This window comes from Neurospora tetraspora (genome assembly GCF_033439725.1).
Source record: "Neurospora tetraspora strain CBS 560.94 chromosome Unknown B0H65scaffold_3, whole genome shotgun sequence".
Taxonomy (NCBI): domain Eukaryota; kingdom Fungi; phylum Ascomycota; class Sordariomycetes; order Sordariales; family Sordariaceae; genus Neurospora; species Neurospora tetraspora.
In genome coordinates this window covers 3,434,215-3,453,563 of record NW_026944385.1, presented here as the reverse complement: position 1 = coordinate 3,453,563, position 19,349 = coordinate 3,434,215, and the positions used below count along the sequence as shown (strand labels likewise).

The window sequence follows — 19,349 nt, the reverse complement described above, 5'->3', positions numbered from 1 at the left end:
AACCCTCCCCTCAATTTCTAACTCTGGCATCAAGGGTCGGTACAATGAATGCCGATATCCTCAGAAAAAACCCAACGCGAGGCGGTTGATTGCAAAAGAGAAACCAACCCCCCAATGCATAAAGCCGATGTAGATGCCCGTTGACATTTGCAAATGTTGAGTGTTTGGAGATGGCTGGACTCTGAAAGGGTGGCATTCCTCAACGACCGGAGGAAACGGGCAAGAAACAGAAGTGTCTAGAAAACTTCTTGACAACAGAAGACGGTTAGATCGATTACTTCCAGTCAGTGTTCCGTGTAACTTTCTCCTCGGCCCACGCCGGTGGGTCATCTCTAACTGGCCCCGCCGTCCTTCAGGGGTAGAGAAACACAAACTAAACAACAACCTTCGAGTGGAACCAGGCCGCCAGGTTACCACGACAACCGCAACATGGCGAGTCATCCTCAGCATGGGTTAAGGCCTCAAGGTCGTCTGAATCGTCTGTTGGAGAAGGGTTGAGGAACATGGCCTTGACTTTGTTGGAGGACCAAGAGACGGCCACCATATTTCTGTCAGTGTTAGTATCATTCCAAATACTAACCGACTCTGCATATAGGACACTTCACTCACTCTGCCTTGTTATACCTGTCCTTCACAATACCGGGCGACTCGTAATCGTCTGCGTCCGCATCGTAACTGCCGTCCTTCGACCACGTCAAAGCAGTCATGTCAAAGATCCCCAGACCCTGTGGAAAAGAGTCCGCACTCGCCCACTTCGCACTAATCTCTTTCCCACCGATACTCAGTATCTGCCGTTTCCTTTTACCCACCACGACGCAGGCGGGATGGGCCCGGCGCTCCTGGGACCGATCGTCGGCCCGGAACCACACGAAGCCAGGAAGGCCCCAAGACGTATATGTCGTTGTATGACTCTTCGGATTTCGAGTCGGCCCCGCCGTACATGAATCTGCGCGCTGGATGTTAGCTGACAATTCCCTTCAGGCTTGATAACAGGAGGGGATGACCGCAAGTTTTCCTTGCTTCCTTGCTTTCGGGGCAAGACCTACATCTCAAAAGTCCCATTCCTCCCCTGAGCCCCTCCACCCCCACCAACTTCCAAGCCTCCGACCCTCGCTCAAAATCCAACAGTACCACGATTAAGCACATCTCCAGTGCGTGAAGCCATACAAACCCCTGGAGTAGTTACCTTCCAGGTTACCGCGCCCTATACGGCTGAGGTTATTCCCTGCCCCTGTGCTGCTTCGCTTAGCGCGCCTACCTAATGATCGTCAATGCTGAGGGCTGTTAACCAATCGCACACAATATCGCGCCTACTTTGAAGAGTCCGAGGGAACAAGGACTGTGTGGAAGTGCGAAGAGAAGGGCTGATGGTGAAACGCTAGAGTTTTGAACGGACCGGTATTCGGGTTCGTCTAGATTCCGGTCCATGAGCAGGACAGTTGTGAGACAGTTGCCAAACAGGTAGATGTTCTTCAGTCGGACAACAATATCCAGCATCACGCAAAATATCAGCAAGGTCGGTCACCAGTCCCGATATCTTGGTCGGATAGCATCATAGACTCCGATATGATCGCGCACAGAATTCAAATCGACTGATAATGGACGAGACGACACAAGTATTTCGTCATAATGGGAACAACGAGGTGCGGGAAATGTTGGAAATGTACTCCAACATTTTGTTCATTAGATTCTGAGTCGAAGACACGTCAAACCAGTTTGTCTAGCCGACGTCCAGTCACGACCTCAAGCATTATTAGCCTTTTTGATCAGCATCAGGGGTATCATGGTCCCACACTCGCACAACCGACCTCCCATCTCTTCTTACACATTACTCATGTACATCGACCATTCTTCATAAACACATCATACGACCCGCTTCCTTTAGTCTTTTCCGTTGTAAAGCATACCAGCAACGCTGGCAGAGGTCAAGGTGGACAAAACACCGGAGAAAAGAGCCGACAGAGCGACCTTGGAGACATCACCGGCACGACCAGGAGCGAGCTGAGAAAGCACACCAATCTGGGTACCGAGGGATCCAATGTTGCCGAAACCCTGTTATTCAAAGTTAGTATTGCACCGAAACCAAAGAAAGGTCTGGAGAGAAAACTTACGCAAACGGCATAGGTGGCAATAAGCTTGGAACGAGGGCTCATGCTCTTGTAGGGCTCATCGTTCGTGAGGGAGAAGAAGGCGACGTACTCGTTGGTGATGACCTTGACGCCAATCAACTCACCAACGGGACGGAGATCATTCTTAGGGACGCCCAGCAGCCAAGCAATAGGATACATGAGATATCCGAGAATAAGCTGCAGCGAGAGCATAGGGTGAGCCGCATCCTGACCCATCAAGCCCCAGTACTTGCCCCACCAGCCGAGCAGGCCGTTGATAAAAGCAACAATGGCAATGATACAGAGGAGAGTGGCAATGATCATGCCAGCAATCTTGATACCGAGCCAGGCACCGTTGGCAAAAGCGTGAAGAGCGTTGGAGGCCCTCTCCTCGTCATCCTCAGGGATAACAACACGGCCAGAGGTAAGAGTCTCCTCCGTCTCGGGGAAACGCATCTTGGAAACAGCCAAAGAAGCTGGGATGGACATGATGCAGCTAGACACAAGGGCCTGCGCATTAAGACCAAGACCGATGTAAGCAACCAGGACGGAGCCGGCAATGGTGGCAAAGCCGCAAGTCATGACCTGGTGAAGTTCGGCAAGAGTCATGTGCGGGACGAAAGGACGGATCAACATAGCCGACTCGCCCTGGCCGATGAAGGGGGTGGCAGCAGCGACGACGGCTTCGGCGCCCGAGACGCGAAGGGTCCAGAAGAAGAAGATGGCGAACTTGCCAATGAACCACTGGATGAATCCCACGTGGTAGCAGAGCTGGACAAGGGCGACAAAGAAGATGATGGGAGGAACAACACCGGTCAAGAACCAGGTCATTTGGGGAACCGTGTCGTCAGTCAAGAAAGAGACACCATCCTTGGCGAAACCGAGCAGAGTACGGGCCATCTCGGAAACGAAGCTGAAGATGTCGTAACCGGCCTTGGTCTTGAGGACAAAAACGGCGATGACGAACTGGGTAAGCATGCCACCAATGACAGTGTGCCAGGGGATCTTCCTCCAGTCGCGAGACGTGACAGTGAGGATGAAGATCATGACGATGAGACCAAAAATGGAGATGCCACGGTTGGCGCGAGTGTTCTCGCCGGTCTCTTCTGGGATCATACTGCCGAGGAGGAAGACACCGAGGGTACCGATGGCAGCAAGAGGCTGATGAAGCTTCTGGGGAATCATAGAATAACCCCTGTGAACCGTGTGCCTCCAAATAAACTTGGCAGGGCGCATGACGATGCTAACAGGGACATAGCAGGTGATGAGGCGCAGGCAGATGGCGAGATAGACGAGGGTCGGTTTCAGCCATCCAAGATGGTCATGACGGTGTTTGAGCAGAGCGCCGTAAATCCACCATCTAGAGAAGACCGAAACACCTTGTCAGTGATCATTTCCAGGCATCCCCACAAAAGGCAGGAAATACGAACGCGGTGAAAAGCACCCAGATGGCAGCGTGGATAAAAGGCCGGCCGTAGCCGTAGAACCAGGCCCAGCTGTAGCGCTCAGCGGGTTGCTTGTCCTCGCGATCAACGGAACCGACGTGGTGCTGGCTCTCGGCGTCGACATATTGGCCGGCCGGGATGGTGGTCTTGACATCGGAGTCGGTGCTCGAGATCACGGGCTTCTCGTGGGCGTGGGGGCCCATGCTCTCTTTGGTAGTGGCGTCGCCGTGGCTAGACATGGCGTCAACTATCGGACTGCGCGTAACGTCGTGGTACTGAGGTTGAATCGTGTCCGAGTCGGCGTGCCCTCTGTTGTCTGCCGATGACATACGGCTTGTGTCTTGAGGCGATGGAGTGGTGGAGATCCGGCTAGAGCTCCAAGACGACCTCTAGAGACCCAAGGGAGGGGAGCTTGTCGAGACGTTGAGTCTGGCTTTTGGTCTGAGGAAGAGGTAGAAGAAGGGACAGTCTGGGGCAGTCTGGGGTGGTGCAAACTTTAATACCCTCTCCCCGGGCCTCGGGTATCTGTGGTATCAGGGTATCGATACTAGCTCTAGGAGAGTCGGGTGGTAGTAGCCGGATTAAGGTATGTGAGTGCGGTGAAGATACCGGCTGGCCAGGTGGTTATCAAAAGTGTGGTGCGTCCCAGAAAAACTGCATGGAGGTGGGGCACGGCACGGGGGTTAGTCCAGGGGCGCATCGATGGAGGGGGACGAGGGATGGCAGCCAGGGTGCAAGAGGTACCCAGGTAGGTGTAGGGATGAACAAGTGGAAATGCCCACAAGACCGATAAAAGAAAAAAAAGACAAATAAAATAAAAACCGACGAACCGTTCTAAGCGTTGCCTTGTTCCAGATCTATTACGACAAGGTCACCGAGATGGAAGTCACCAACGGGGAAGGAAGCTCGGCGTAGCCGCTAGACAGCCACATGTGCAATCCACCTCCCTACTGCGTAAGTAGTGTCCGGCTTAGATGCGACGTGACGTGGACGAGACTTTGTCGGCTTGTACCTCGATGGTTTGGGGTTTGGCTCTGGATAGCACTGCAGGTCGAGGCAGGATAGGTACTTACTTGCCGCCGCCGTTGTCATTTATTCGCACTTCATGCTCGTGTGTGTCTTTGCCCAAATCGGGCAGAAGATCATCCTTGCAGAAGAATGAAAAAAAAGAAAGTTCTTTTTCGACTGGACCCTCCCAAGCCTCCTCTCGGCTTCAATCATTTCTTTGCCAGCTTCCACTCCCGTTGGTTGCCACTCCATGTCCCGGCGTCTGGACCATCTTGACTAGTTTGTCCGGCCCTCGAGTGCTCGACCATGCCGAATTGGGCCACTTGCTGGCCAATTGACCAATCACAAGCCGCCAACCTGCTTCAGGGGCGAAAGAAGCTGGGACAGGCCGGTCGATGTTGAGAAGGAGCACACCAAAAGTCAACCACAAAGCCGTGGAAGTCGCAAGGCTCTCTCGCATTATATCTCGCATACTCGGCACCTTGGCGGATCTGCCCCTCCACTTCCTCTTCTCGACAATCGCCCCCATTAAAAAAGTGCGGATAGACAAGGCCAGGACAAAGGCCGAGTGGTTGGATGCACCATTGCAACGCTATTCCACATTCATGTCCACCCTCCGGCGAGGGCCAAGACTAGCCAAGACCGACACACCCTGTTCTTATCTCAACCTTCTTCTTTGGGATTTTTGTCCACGTCCATGCGAACATATCTGGGGTTTTGGCCCGGGGAGCAGGCGAAGGCTGGCAGGTCATCATGTTCGAGGCCAACAAGCAAAAGGGGAATCCTCCCCGAAAACCGACCATTGCGATTCAAGCCCATTCTGATCGCGATCACCTGCTTTCCCCGGGTTGAAGTGACATATTGCTGTGGAGGTGCGGCATTAGAAACAAGAATGGAAACCGTTAAAATGCGGGGTTGGTGGACGGTTGCGGTGATTGTTAGCGCCGAGGCACACGACCAAGAGGGCGAAAATAACATCCATCGACATCACTGCGGCTTGCCTGCCCTGTTCGCCTCTACCTGCAGGGCATGTACCTCGCCAGACTTCCCTCGCCTACGCAGTTAGGTATCACAGCGTCTTTGACCACCACGCCTCTCAGGGGATCTTCTCCCGCACCATGAAGCTTATCATGGATGCCTCGCATGCTCGCCAACGAGGTAGTCGTAACGGTATCTATAGCAGGCGTCTTATCAGCTGGAGATAGGTACCTTCTCGGGGCGGCGTAGAATGCATGCCATCCACACGCCACCTCTCACACCCTCAAGCTCCTCAACGACCCCCAATCTTTGAGATTGGTGAATGGTGACGGCGGGAGTGATGAGGGATGCATGCGTTGGTGAGGGCCGCGTATGTAATTTGATTCGCTTCAGGGCTGCATCCTGATAACGTCGCAGTACATGACGCCCGTCTGGCTCCCAACAGCTTGAGGTGGGATTCAAGCTCGTGGACAAGGATCGTCTGTTTCTTTTTCCAAGATGTCGCTGTTGCTGTCGTTGCTGTGATGGTCACCGTCGCCATCATTTTGGAAAACAAGGACCATCCGGATTCCTTAGTGGTACCGACGACAGCATACGTATAAAAGAGAGGTTGATGAACATCGGAAAACTTAGCATAGAAATCATGCACAGCGCTTGGCCGCGGCAAAGAGATGCCCCCCAAGGCATCAGTTCCCTTGACAATTGGCTCGCTCCACACTGCGGCGTTTACCTTCCTGATTTGGCGATTTTAGATATCCGTGATGGGGACAATTTTACTGGTCCAGCGGTTACCCCAGAATCAAAGCTGCTCTCCACTCAGACGTCGAGGTTTGGGAGCCGGCCGAACTCCCGTATCAAGACAGGTGCGGTGGACCCCGAACTAATGGTTATCCACACGGCGGTTTGCGGAGATCAGGACGGCCGCGGCAAATGCAAACCCAACGAGAGTTTTGTACTTTTGGTTGCTCCCAGAACCTGAATCAAATGACACATTCCCTGACCACTCTCTTGACCCTCCATTTGTAACCGCACACCCGCGGCGGCCCTCAAAGACATGTGGACGACCTGCATGCCGCGTCAATCCGACACGTGTTGCCGTCTGGGGAGTTCCATTCTAGACCGGCTGCCAAGACTGAGGACCCATCCTGCCGGTAGCTTGGGTCAGCGAGGTCTTCAGGAGAGACCATTAGATAAGAATACTTCTCTTCATGTGACATGTGGGTTACTGATGGAGGAGAGAGAAAAGGGGAAGAGAAAGCCAGGTGCTGGACCTTGACACATGGTGTGCCTGGACTGCGGCGTGGGAGATACCCGCGGTTCCTACGATTGTCTCACCTGTGTACCTCTCGTCACATCCATAATAATATCAGCAACTCCAACTGATGCTGAAGACTAGGTCGAGTGCCAGAGCGGATCAGCCAGATGCTCTCAGGATCCCACAAACCGCTTCGAAGCTTGTGAAACTGTCATGGCAAGAAATATGTTGGCATCGACCAAATCAGGATTTGGAAGAGCATCGCAACATCAAATGGGGGACCCAGGACACGGCACCCCTTTTTAACTTTTTACTTTTGCTACCATCATCAATGGTACCTGACGGCGAGACGTCAACAGCCTGTTCGCTGTCGTATTCCTTTTCATCGGGATTGCCTTTGTATGGAGGCAGAGTGACCATGATCTGGTTGTAACATCCCTTCAGATCGACATCCCAATGTTGGTTGAATGAGACGAAGCGTGACGACGGGACGGGGAATGGAAACAGCATGCCCCGTGCTGGCGGTTTGAAGAGTGCGCAGTAGTCGGATGCAGCCAGAATGGTATTGGAAGCGGTTTGGAACTACCTGGTCCGGTTTACTTGTTAGCAGAAGTCAAGTCGGAATAGCTTCGCGGCGACCCCTCTCACCTCCCGCGGCACCAGGCGGTGGTAATGCGCGCGGGCGTTTCGCAGGCTGCACGATCCTTCCTCGCGAGCCTGGAGATGAACGCGCCGCTTCGATCACATCATGAACTCTCTTGTTCTACGGAACAAATGTTGGGAGAAAAAAGGATAGGAGTGGGATGGCCGCGGCAAAGAGCTTGGGGAAGATCCGGATTGTCGGATGACGAAGGAAAAAAATCGACCGTGGTGGACGGCCACGTTTAGGGTGGATCTCGACTCTCGGCAGCTCCTGGCGTGCCTGCGCTGGCTCACCTGGGAGCAGCCGCACTGCAGTGCTAGCATCCGCCCGCTGGCTTCTGCTTGATGTATCGGGGATGTCTATCCAGGTCCCAAGTTTCCCACCCTAAGCATTTAGTCTGGTGTGTCTCCCAATACTTCAATATCTGGCAACGCATCCAACTTTCCGTACTTTTCACCAAAAAAATTGGAAAGACTTTGCATCATCTGCTCAAAAATTGCTGGGAAGCTCTTTTTCGCAACTCAACTGGCCCAAAAGGGGGCTTTTTGGGTGAATTGCTGCATTCTGGCTTGCTTAGCACGTTTGCCGGAGGAACATGTCTTGAGAATAAAAGAGGTCTGTGCACTTCCGAAAAGGGGAATTTTTGGGACTTCGATAGCGACCGGTCCTGGCTCACGTCATCAGTTCATTTTCACAACTCCCCTTTGACAACATGTTGTACTATTTGCAACCACAGATGAAGAGAGATGCAAAATATCCCCGAGAGAGACAAATCTATATCCCGGCACCTCTGACTACACTGTTTTCACATTTCAATCCACTTTCCTCTTTATATCCTTGGGTTATCGATTATGTGGACGACGGCAGCTAAACACAAAACGCGAGTCAAGCAAGCCTTCGGTTAGGCGAATCCAAAATCCATTTCCACGGTTTCCGCCATTCCGCCGTGGATTCGATCCTTCATTTCACGGGCGGCAATTCCGTCGCCCCGTACGTAAACAGGTCTGCTGGAGAAGCACCGATGAGCTGATGACTGAGCCCGCCAATGCGACGCCAAGTGCCACTTCTTCCATCCGTCATCCATCCCACATCCCGTTAGCTATGGAGTGGGAAATCCTACCACGCCTATGGGTACAAATTGAGAGATTCGAACTTATAAGTCGCATGGCCAGACAGCACACGCGACGGACAAGCCGGGACAGAGCCAGAGCATCACACTCATCGGGATGAGGGAATAGTTGGACGCCCTGCCACACCGTCGCTCCGGGTTGAGGTGCGTGCCACTGGTGCTTCTGGCTGCCGGTTTGGCTGGCTGAAGGCTGGAGTTACGAGTGTGAGTGCATACATAAGGGGTCACGGCGTTGCCCTGGCTGAAACGGCGCAGGAGCCCGCCCAGGGACGGCGTTTAAGGCAATTTTCAGCTATGATATTCAGGAGGGGGGACGGGATGCCACCGACGCATGGACGGGATGCCACCGACGCATGGACGCCATGGGCCAAGCAACCAAGTGGTAACAACCATGATTGAATCAAGGCATGGTCGGACAACTTGGACGAGTTGCGGAGAGGAGCACGAAATGACATCTGATGCCATGGCTTTCCCACTGGCTGGGTTTGATCATCTTCCTGTCACCTCCCTCCATTGCACTATTGATGTGGATGCCGCTCGGGTATTGATGTTGGATGCGTTGCTGCGTTGTGACAGTGCATTCCGACACGTGCATCCGTGTTGTTTAGAAAATGTTAGCCATATGCACTTTTTCACGCCAGTTGCACACCACTGCAGGTGAGGAGTACTAACTACCACTAACAGGCATGCTCCCTGTCCGTTGAGCTGCGCTGGACCGTCTATCGTCCCGCCGACTCCAGTCGAGCTGACACGAGCTGGCGGTTCACAAACACAGCTGCCGTCATCCTGCACTCCAGCTCGCAACAGGAATTTTCCTCCCTTGCACCAAGTTTCAGAATAATCTCATCTCTCATTCATCCTCAACAGCCATTCCAAACAGAACTGAAGACCACCTCAGTCTGGTAACACTACGTCTGTAGGAAGCACAGGGCAATATTCATACTTTTCCTTTGGCGCTGGCGCAACGATCCCTTTCTTTCTACAGCTCACAGTAGCACTCACCACTCACCACTCACCACTCACCACTCATCAGGCCGCTGATTCCTCAACCTTCCAATATCTCCACGTCACTCGATCGCCCATCAAATCCCGTAACCAACCGATATCGCACCGCACCGCACCCGTTGGCTGTGATATCCAGTCTTGGGTTAACACGATTCAATTGCAACAACATCATAAACGTCGCAGCCTGGTCCTTCCTTCGACGAATGTACGAATAGTATCACACCGTAGAACTGAACCCGACGACGCCCAGGCAACCAACCCACTTTTCCCCTCACTTTTTATCCCCAAATCGAACATCGTCTCAGCATCTTATCAAATTGACGGCCCTCACGACAACCATCTCAAATCCCAAGTTGGAGCCAAATCACCACTCACCTACCTTTCAATAAATCTTCAAAATGTCCAAGCTTCTCAACGGTCTGCTTAGGGAGCAACACCACCAAAACCAGCATGGCCTCGGGCCCGGCTTCGGCCACGGTCATGGCCATCCGCACTCCTCCGAGTTCCACGGTCCCAACCGGGACCACATGATAAGCGCAAAGGCAGCGACCCTGATTCTCCGTGGCGTGATTGCCACCGGCCCCGACCCATCCTCGGCTTTTCGGACCTCCTCCTCACCCACATCCGGCGGTCCCAGCCCCACCACATCCCGGCCCAACACTAGTTCCGGCCACCACCCGACCAGCTCACAACTGTTTGCCCTTTCTTCCCAAAAACAACGCCATGACCAATACCGGGTCCAAGCCCAAGGCCAACAACAACAGCATGCTGCGGCCGAGTACGAGTACGATGACGACGACGATCAGTACAACGACGACGACGAAGCACCCACCTCGGCCGATAGCAGCTTCAGCAGCACCCACGGCAGCGTCGTAGTCGGCGGCGGCAGTTTCTGCAGCAGGGATTGGTTCGATGCTCGGCAGCCTTCTGCTGCTGCGGTGGCGGCGGCTACTGCCTCATTTGCGTCTTCCTCAACGACCACGAGACCGTCGTCGTCGTCCTCGTTGTCGTTGCAGCAGAGCCCGTCTGTTCCTTTTGACGGGGTACCCAGATCGATGGTCGCTGCAGGCGTCGGAGGCGTCGGCGGTGTCGGCGGCGGCAGGGAAAGCGTCCGCGGAGTCATGCACCACCACCAGATCCACCACCACCACCAACACTCCAAGTCCGTGCCGGTTCTAATGTCAATGAAGGATCAGTACAGTCGGATGGCCATGATGCAGAACGCCCGCAACAAGGGAAGCCGAGGATATTTGGATGTGGTGGATGACGAGGGAGGTTGTGAAGACGAGCGGGGATTCGCAATGCCGAACAGCAAGAGGGCTCGGCGCGGCTGATTTAAAGCTTTTGCAAAAAGAGAGGGCGGGCAAGGAGGGAAGAATTCACAGCACAGCGAAAGAGGGATTCGAAAAACAAAAGCAGGAAAAAATGCTGCATGCAGGTGGATGCGGGTGCGCTCGCTGCACCTGATCCCACCAAGCCAAGGGATGGACGACGAACAAGGACACGGGGCAAATGAACGAATGTGCAAAACGACCGAACGACTTTTATGACCCAAAAGAATTAATGTAACACGAAAGGGAGAAAGAGGGAACAAAGGAAATGATGACAGGGGGGTATGACATGATATCAAAAAGAAGGGAAAACAACCGGGCCTGGGCACACGCTTTACACGATGGGACGAGGGGAAAACAAAAGGAGAGGGGGCCGGAAGCGAGGTGTCTCGGGCAAGGAAGGGGTTACAGGGTAATCCGTCAAGAGGGTCAGGTTGGCTTTTTTTTTTTTTTTTTTCACACAGACCGTACATGGCGGCAGGAGACGTACAGGCTTTCTCTCTTTTTCTTCTTCCCACGGCGACAGATGAAGGAGGGCGGGCACTGAGGAAGGATAGTAGGGAAAGACGGAAAAATTATGATAAACTAGGCTAGGCCAAGGCTAGGTAGGTAGCCACGTCATCACCCTCAAATCCAAGACGTGCCTTGCTTGGCATGATGAGAAAGAACTGAAGAGACTTTGCCAAACAGATCGAAGCTCAAGAGGCTGGATGGTGGTGGGTTATCAAGCAAGAACAAAACCGATATATCGAAACGAGGAAGAAGAATGGAAACCTCGGGTATTTCTCCAACGTGCGCAACAACGTCAACACTTATCCTAAACCCTACTAAATCCAATATTTCCCCCATATCTCATATTCCTCCTTGGTTCCTCTGAACTTGAAGTCCACCTCGGTAACGTCTTGAAAGCCTTCTTTGACCTTGGGCTCCTTGAACCGGGCGTTGAAGCCGTTGAAGGCAAGCTTGGGGAGTGATGTTCGGGATTCGGGGTTGAGCTGTTTGTTGGTTGGGAGGGAGGGAGAAATTAGCGACTAGTCTACTAGCTGAAGGGAAAGGGGGAGTAAAGGGGACGACGAGAGAACGAAGAGAACACTCACAGGCTTATTCAAAGCCCTAACAGCATCATTATGCTCACAAACCACCAACGGCGTCCTAAACCAGACACACCGAACGGACACCCCCTGTTTTGTCGCGAGCTCAACCCACTGCTTGCGTGTATCCGGATCGGGGTTGGTGTTATCCACCACCACCGAGTCCCCCTCCTTCAAATACTCTGCCGCCGCCTTGAAGCACTTATCTTTGGATTTCAGCACGTCCTGGTTGACCCGCTCGTAACCAAGAGGTTTCAGGTGCCGCCAGTAGAAAGTCGACTTGCCGGCGCCAGGGGGGCCGACGAAGAGGATTAGTTCTTGGGGGGAGGTTTTGGTGAAGAGGATTTCTTTTTTCGTCGAGGATGACGAGGAGTCTGTGGTGGTGGTGGTGGTGGTGGTGGTGGGAGGTGAGGAGGGATAAGGGTATTTCACCAGATCAAAATCCCGCGTAAAATTCCTCGGCTCCTCCCCCAAAAAGAACTCCTCGGGCGTTTGGTACTTGATGCCCACGTTATGCGCTAGGTTGCGGTCTGAGCAGCTGAAGTCCTTGGGAGTTGCGGTAGCTTTGCCTTTACCCCTACCCTCCGTCAGCTCCGACTGTCGACCGCCTGCGTCGCCGACGAAGATGCTGTTCTCGAGGTCGATGTCGTCGTCACTAACCAAGTTGTAGTCGGCCTTCATCTCCTGCCACATGCCCGGCCGCGGCTTGCGGTAGATGTCCTTGCCCGTGGCGGCGTAGAGCGTCGTGGGGATGTCGAGCTGGGAGAGCACGACGGAGCATTTTTGCTTGAATTGGGGCACACGGTTGAGTTGGGCTTTGGGGGTCTTGGTTTTGGAGTTGGGGTCGGAGTGGAGGGTGAGGCCGCCTTGGTTGGTGAAGATTATGACTTGGTATCTGGTATTTGCTAAATGGTTAACTAGATGTTGGTTTTGGTTGGTCATAACAGGACGAAATGGGAAATGCGTTTCGATAATGATCGGGACGAGGAGGACGTACCCTTCTTCATTGTAAAGCTTTCGTAGCCGATCGGGGACCGAGTGGTGCCACCACTTCCAGTCGGCTGCGTCGTGGGAGTGTTTCTTGCCGGAGGCGGCTGTGATCAGGGTCGAGTCCTGTCCGAAGAAATCATCAGAATTGTTGTGAGCCGAGTTTCTGTGGGCAAAGGTAGGTCCTTACGAGATCAAAGGCCGCGATCTTCCTCCTCTTGACTGTTGGTTTCCCTGATTCATCGCTCGTCGGCGCTCGTTCTGGGACATACTTGGCTACGAGAAGGGTGGCAGGCGAGTCGGCATTGGGGCTTCTCTCTGTCCAAGTTGTTCGGTCCTTTGGTTTCTGGGATACGGGGGTGAAGAAGCTTGCGACCGCGCTCTCTGTACGCAAGGAACTGTTAGCGCATGCGCTCACTGCACGGCGGAAGCATCACAATGGCGCTGGAACGAACTTGAGATGGCGGTTTGGGCTTTTCGCTTCAAGGGCGGAGGAGAAATCGAGCGGTCGCCTTCCGCTGCAGGACGTTTTGTTGGTGCCATGACCTTTTGATCTGTAGAGAATGATCTTCCAAGAGAATGTAGTGTTGGCAGACGAGGGGAAGTGATCGAGCCTAGTCAGACGCGTCGGAGGATCGTGAGTTGTCCCATGGGCGATTGAGAGACGCGACTGCGCAAGCTCGAACAGGGGTCACCAGGAGCGAAACCATGTGACGAGCTGCGTCTTGTCTTCAGGGTCGGTGCGTGCATGAGGTTCTACAAGAAACTGAGACAAGGCCTGCTTTGGTGCACAATACTCATGGACTATTCTGTAGAATTCCGCTGGCCAACGCAACCCAGGATGGCCTGTTCGCAACCACCATAACCAGCCCCTCCTGCCCCTGTACAACGTCAACACCACACTTTCCGCATCGCGTTCATGACATTAATCGCCAACACCACCCTGCCAGCGCCCGCAGAATTTTGCCACCAGCTTTTGTTACACCCAGCTAGCTTTCAGAATTGGTTGAGGTCATGTCTCCAATAACAGCGCGCGGTCGCAGCGCCGGAAACCCGGAGAGATGAAGCGTGCTAAACGCGATAAGTTCTCACGGCAGAAGGATTATGGAAGACCAGTGCGACTGAGCACCATCACCTTGTCCACCCTCAGTTGCAGGGCCTTATACACCGCCAGATTCCCGTAAGCTACCCCCAATCCTGAGCCCCAAGGCTTGCTCCCGGGAGAGAGCTTTGTCGAACAGACGTGGTGTCCGAACGAGTCGCACCTCGTAAGGCAGCAAATCGGTGCCGTTTCGAAAACTCAGGCGCGCGGGTACAAGCATAAACTTTTATATGCAGAGATCATGGGGTACAACGGCGCACAGAGTTCGGGCCAGAAAAGAGGATAAAAAGGACCGACCAATCCGAGCGATAAACGTCGTGAAACTTGTCTTGGTGCAAGCCCAGACGAGTGAGGGAGGAGTAGGTGCACCACCTTCAGCGTCAGCGATATTACCGTTGGGTGACATGGGATATCGACAGTCTTCTGGCTCGGCACATCGAAACCCGGGGTTGGCGGATCGCTCACTGTCTTGACGTTACCTCTACCGAACCAGCGAACCAACGAAACCCCAAGCCCGCCGTCCTCACCATCACCTCGTCAAAGGATCAAAGACTGTAACGTGTCTTGTACCATACCAGTTGGTTGGTTTGGGTGGTTTAGGTATGCTGCCGATCCCAAAAGGAGAGCAGCCTTGTTCAAACAATCAAGTTGTGTGCCATCGGGATTACTACCCTGCCGTCACAGTTCACCATCCACAGCACCCAGAAACGGCCATATGCTGCGCTTGTTTACGCAACATCTTAGGGTGGTGCAAACCGTCGGTTGTTAGGTTGTCTGATTCGGCCCTTTCGTTTTCAGCTCACCCATTCAGACGGTTAATCTCGGTTCGTGGTCTCGCTGATGGATGCGCAAGTCGCGATAGCTGGACGCTGAAGTCTGAAGAGGAGGACACAACATTCCTTCGGCGGAGGTATGACGTCACACAAGGACCCCTACCCTTCCTTAAGCTTTCTTGGCATCTTCGTTCTCGATCTTTTTTGTTGTTTCGTTTCGTCTTCTGAGTTCTGGGGCAGTCATCAGCTGACGAATGGTTCACGATGGTTCGGCACTTCCTTCCGTCTAACGACTACGTACTGACGGCGGCCCGTTATCTTGGCTTCTTCTCGAACGGGACTAGAAATAAGATACCCTGAGTTATGGGATCCGCCCCGCCGGGGTGTCTCTTCGCAAGCGCGACGAATCCGGGGTACATTGAGGAGGAAGGAAACGAAACAACCATTGCCAAAAATGAGATGCCTCTATTTTGACGGAAAGGACCGAGACAGACATCCGATCTAAGAACCATCGAGCTTGAAAGGACCCCTACACCAGCACTCAAGAGACTCTACCCTTCACCCTCCGGAATACAGCATCAATGCAAGAACATTAGGGATTTGGTCAAGTGTTCAAGTGAAACCAACCATATCCGGCCACTTGGGAAAGGCACTCTTGTCTCTCGCATCAGGTCAACCGACCAAAGCTTGGGTAGTATGATGGGGTGGCAACGAAGGAATCGCAGTTGTAACAGGAAACGGGAGTCCGGGGCAGAACGAGGCGTGGAATCAGTACTGATATTCGGTTGGTGGGATCGAAACCCCATGGGGATGACAAGGATGGCTTGGATGGCTTGAGCCGTTCTGGGGAACCTACTGTGTAGTAGCCTCCGAGTCAGCTAACGCATGCCAACCTGGAGGTTGCGAATAGCTGGGCTGCAGAGTGCCGAAACAGCCTTCCCCTTGCAGAATAAGCTGCCTTGGACAATGTGGAAGACTAGTCACAAGCGTGAGCCGTCGAGGTTGTTCTTGCAATAGGTATGGAACGAAAAAGGAATGAGAGAAAGGTGTACAGTCAGCAACATGGAAGGCCCTTGAGGTTCGAGACAACTTAAGCTCATCCGTCCCAAGTGGAAGATAGGTTGCCGCCAGACTCGAAGTCGGTCTGCTCAACCCGAGGCTGGAGAGTTGATGACATCCAATGGTTTCTTCAACGGGCATTGATGTCCCTTCCCTTCCATGGTCATGGGGTCGATGCATCCCTACTGCATTTAATTTACGTGAACGGTTATGCCTCCCCTAACTTCCTTCTTCGGTCACGATCGGCTGCAGTGCAGCATCCGGTAATCGTCAAGGCCGTTGGTTCGATGCCCGGGATTGGCGAACAAGTGAGGTTTGCTGCTGCAGAGTGGCAGAGCTCCGAATGTCAAGGAAGTCCTTACCCTCCAGCCCAACCATAGCTATGAAATGAGCAGTGCAGCCGTAGTCTTGAGTCCATATCTAGACCAACTGGACCAGTCACGGTTGCTACCTCCCTCAACTTGTAGCTCATTTCTTGAATTCTCCGCCGTTCTACTTATAGGAGAGAGCAACTGGTGTTGTTTTACAATTGCACATGCACCGCTTTCCATTCTTACCTCTATGCCCGTTGTACAGCTGCATTGAGGTCCGAGTCTCCGAGTTACCGGACACGGTCGGCCTTAATATCATCACAGAGCCTCGCTCCTTCCCCGTTGCAGTGCCGCTTCTCAGGAGACCTTGAACCACACGTACACCAGACCCACCTGACGGGTGCAGTGAATGCCGCCCGAGAGGGACGATTCCTTCCAGTTTTGAAGCAACCCACCCCCACGCTTCCTCCTGCCCTTCACTTGCCCCTTCATTAGCCCCTTCACTTTGTCGGGACTCCGTAGCTACGTACAGCGGGCATCGAGTTCAGGTGGACCCTCCGGCCTTGGGGTCTAGGCTTCACTTGCTTCCGTATTTCGTCTGCTTCTTCCTCTTAAAGCTCCTTTGCTTTTCCCCCTCTCCCTCTTCCACCTTTTCTCTACCGCAAGTCAATCCTGGCTTTCACTCCCTACCCTTCACCTCTGTTTTTGGGACACTCCCCTTTTGGTTGCCAAAACATTTCCTACAGCCTGGAAACGCCCACAAAGCATCACCATCAGCTTTCCTCTAACCTTGATAACCGACTCCCTCCTCGACCCTCGTGGTATATGCCTCCATAGCACCCGAATCCTACATACGATTTTGGACCTTGCCTTGGGCAAACCCACGACACGATGTACAAAATCGGCAACATATACTTCATTGCCGCCGTCGCCGTCATCGGTAAGTCTGCCCCGCCACCATTCCTATGCCATCCGCGATAGCACGTTGTAGGTCAAGCTAATACCCAGGACACCAAAGGCGGCGCGCTATTTGGCTTCGATATTTCTTCCATGTCAGCTATCATCTCGACCCAGCCGTACCTTTGCCAGTTCAACCAGCTCGGCCACAACGAAAAGGGCTTGTGCCTCGGTCCTACCAACGATGTTCAGGGTGGTATCACAGCCGCCATGCCTGGTGGTTCGTGGCTCGGTGCTCTCTGCTCTGGTTTTGTCTCCGATACTTTCGGTCGCAAACGCTCCATTCAGATAGGTTCCCTGATTTGGTACGTGGTCTCTGAATTACTGCCTCACGAGAACCAAGGAACTAACCCCTTCTCGCAGGATTATTGGTTCGATCATCGTCTGCGCGTCTGTCAACATTCCCATGTTGGTTGTGGGCCGCATCATCAACGGATTCTCGGTCGGAATATGCTCTGCCCAAGTCCCTGTTTACATCTCCGAGATCGCCCTTCCTTCGAAGCGCGGTCGCCTTGTCGGTTTCCAGCAATGGGCTATCACCTGGGGCATTTTGATTATGTTCTTCATCTGCTATGGCTGCTCGTTCATGAAAGGAACGGCCGCCTTCAGAGTTCCTTGGGGTCTTCAGGCCATCCCCGCTGCCCTCCTTTTCCTCGGTCTTGTCTTCCTCCCCGAGTCGCCTCGCTGGCTTTGCAAGAAGGACAGATGGGATGAGGCAAAGGATGTGCTTACCCTGGTTCACGGAAAAGGAAACCCCAACTCTCCGTGGGTGCACCGTGAGATGCAAGAGATTCGCGAGATGGTCGAGTTCGAGCGCGCCAATGCTGATGTCAGCTACTTCGAACTGTTCAAGCCCAACATGATCAACCGGACCTCAATTGGCGTCTTCACTCAGATATGGTCTCAGTTGACTGGTATGAATGTGATGGTACGTCTTCCCTATCCTGCTCTAGGTCTTTCGATAATCGGCACTAACCACCAGCAGATGTACTACATAACCTACGTCTTCACAATGGCCGGTCTTGCCGATGGAAGTGAGAATGCCGTCCTTCTCCCTAGCGGTATCCAGTTCGTCATTAACGTCGTCATGACGATACCGGCTCTTCTCTGGATGGATCGCTGGGGTCGTCGTCCTACTCTGCTGGTTGGTGCATTCTTCATGTGCCTCTGGCTCTGTGTCAATGCCGGCTTGTTTGCTGTCTATTCCCGACCTGCCCGCCCTGGCGAGTTCACTTCCCCGGCCGAATCCATGGCTATTACTGGCGCTCCAGCAAAAGCCATCATTGCTTCAACCTATCTCTTCGTCGCATCTTTTGCGCCCACTTGGGGTCCTGTCTCGTGGACCTATCCCCCGGAGCTGTACCCGCTTCGTCTCCGCGGAAAGGCCGTTGCCCTCTGCACTTCCGCCAACTGGGCTTTCAACTTTGCCCTTGCTTACTTCGTTCCTCCTGCTTTCGCTAACATTACCTGGAAAACCTACGCCATCTTCGCTACCTTTTGCGCGGCCATGTTCATCCACGTCTTTTTCATGTTCCCCGAGACCGCCAACAAGCCCCTTGAGGAGGTCGAGGAGATCTTTGACGATACCAAGCCCGGAGGTAAGTTATCACTCTACTATTTGAGAGTCCCTATTCTGTTCGTCAAATGTTAACCTTACCCCTTTCCTACAGCCATCAAGTACATCGGCACGCCCGCTTGGAAGACAAGAAACACACGCAATCTTACGCTCAAGCAGGAGCACAACGATACTCTCTCGCCAGAAGAGAAGGTTGGCTTTGAGGAGCACGCCCACAAGGAAACAACTGACAGATAAACACGACAACAATGCTCACTGCAAGCCTTTAAGGAGCAATCGATAACTGCTCCGATATACTCACCTTCGTGGTACGAAAGATGAGGGGCAATCTAGCTCGTGTGTTGGTCCGCGTAATATAGGACATCATCTGGGAGGTGTGCTGGATGAAGGAGAAGTTTCACAAATAACGCCGTCGTTGCGGTGGTTCGACGGATGTATGCTTAGGGGATATCAGCTACGGCAAGTAGTTTTTCATTAGCCCTAAATATATGCATCATGTCAAAGAAGTTCAAGGCTCGCTTACCATTGCCGTGGATGTTCTTGGCCTGTAACGGTCTTGTTGTTCCTGATGTTACCCCGCAAAGTTTTCTG

General features: G+C 53.2%; 5 protein-coding genes across 5 annotated transcripts; 2 read left to right on the top strand and 3 right to left on the bottom strand.

The window, feature by feature from the left end:
- Positions 1-1,881: 1,881 nt before the first annotated feature.
- On the bottom strand, positions 1,882-3,882 carry B0H65DRAFT_441740 (Na+ dependent nucleoside transporter C-terminus-domain-containing protein; the record flags this gene model as incomplete). The annotated part of the gene is made up of 3 exons (XM_062825543.1): positions 1,882-2,052; positions 2,112-3,468; positions 3,539-3,882. 3 exons carry the CDS (start codon positions 3,880-3,882, stop codon positions 1,882-1,884), a joined length of 1,872 nt encoding a protein of 623 aa, XP_062683275.1.
- Positions 3,883-5,100: 1,218 nt separating this feature from the next.
- On the bottom strand, positions 5,101-5,377 carry B0H65DRAFT_462675 (uncharacterized protein). Its single transcript, XM_062826656.1, has one exon. The coding sequence runs from the start codon at positions 5,362-5,364 to the stop codon at positions 5,194-5,196; it is 171 nt and encodes a 56-aa protein (XP_062683274.1). The 5' UTR covers positions 5,365-5,377; the 3' UTR covers positions 5,101-5,193.
- A 4,351-nt stretch (positions 5,378-9,728) lies between these two features.
- On the top strand, positions 9,729-11,199 carry B0H65DRAFT_168624 (uncharacterized protein). The gene has a single exon (XM_062821333.1). It carries the CDS (start codon positions 9,970-9,972, stop codon positions 10,903-10,905), a length of 936 nt encoding a protein of 311 aa, XP_062683273.1. The 5' UTR covers positions 9,729-9,969; the 3' UTR covers positions 10,906-11,199.
- A 142-nt stretch (positions 11,200-11,341) lies between these two features.
- B0H65DRAFT_522885 (PNK3P-domain-containing protein) lies at positions 11,342-13,666 on the bottom strand. The gene is made up of 5 exons (XM_062828780.1): positions 13,436-13,666; positions 13,171-13,364; positions 12,991-13,106; positions 12,000-12,888; positions 11,342-11,897 (listed from the first exon to the last, which is right to left on the bottom strand). Exons 1-5 carry the CDS (start codon positions 13,521-13,523, stop codon positions 11,730-11,732), a joined length of 1,455 nt encoding a protein of 484 aa, XP_062683272.1. The 5' UTR covers positions 13,524-13,666; the 3' UTR covers positions 11,342-11,729.
- Positions 13,667-17,143: 3,477 nt separating this feature from the next.
- Positions 17,144-19,240, top strand: B0H65DRAFT_462657 (general substrate transporter). Its single transcript, XM_062826655.1, has 4 exons — positions 17,144-17,487; positions 17,546-18,110; positions 18,168-18,780; positions 18,853-19,240. The coding sequence occupies exons 1-4, from the start codon at positions 17,276-17,278 to the stop codon at positions 18,993-18,995; spliced, it is 1,533 nt and encodes a 510-aa protein (XP_062683271.1). The 5' UTR covers positions 17,144-17,275; the 3' UTR covers positions 18,996-19,240.
- Positions 19,241-19,349: the final 109 nt, after the last annotated feature.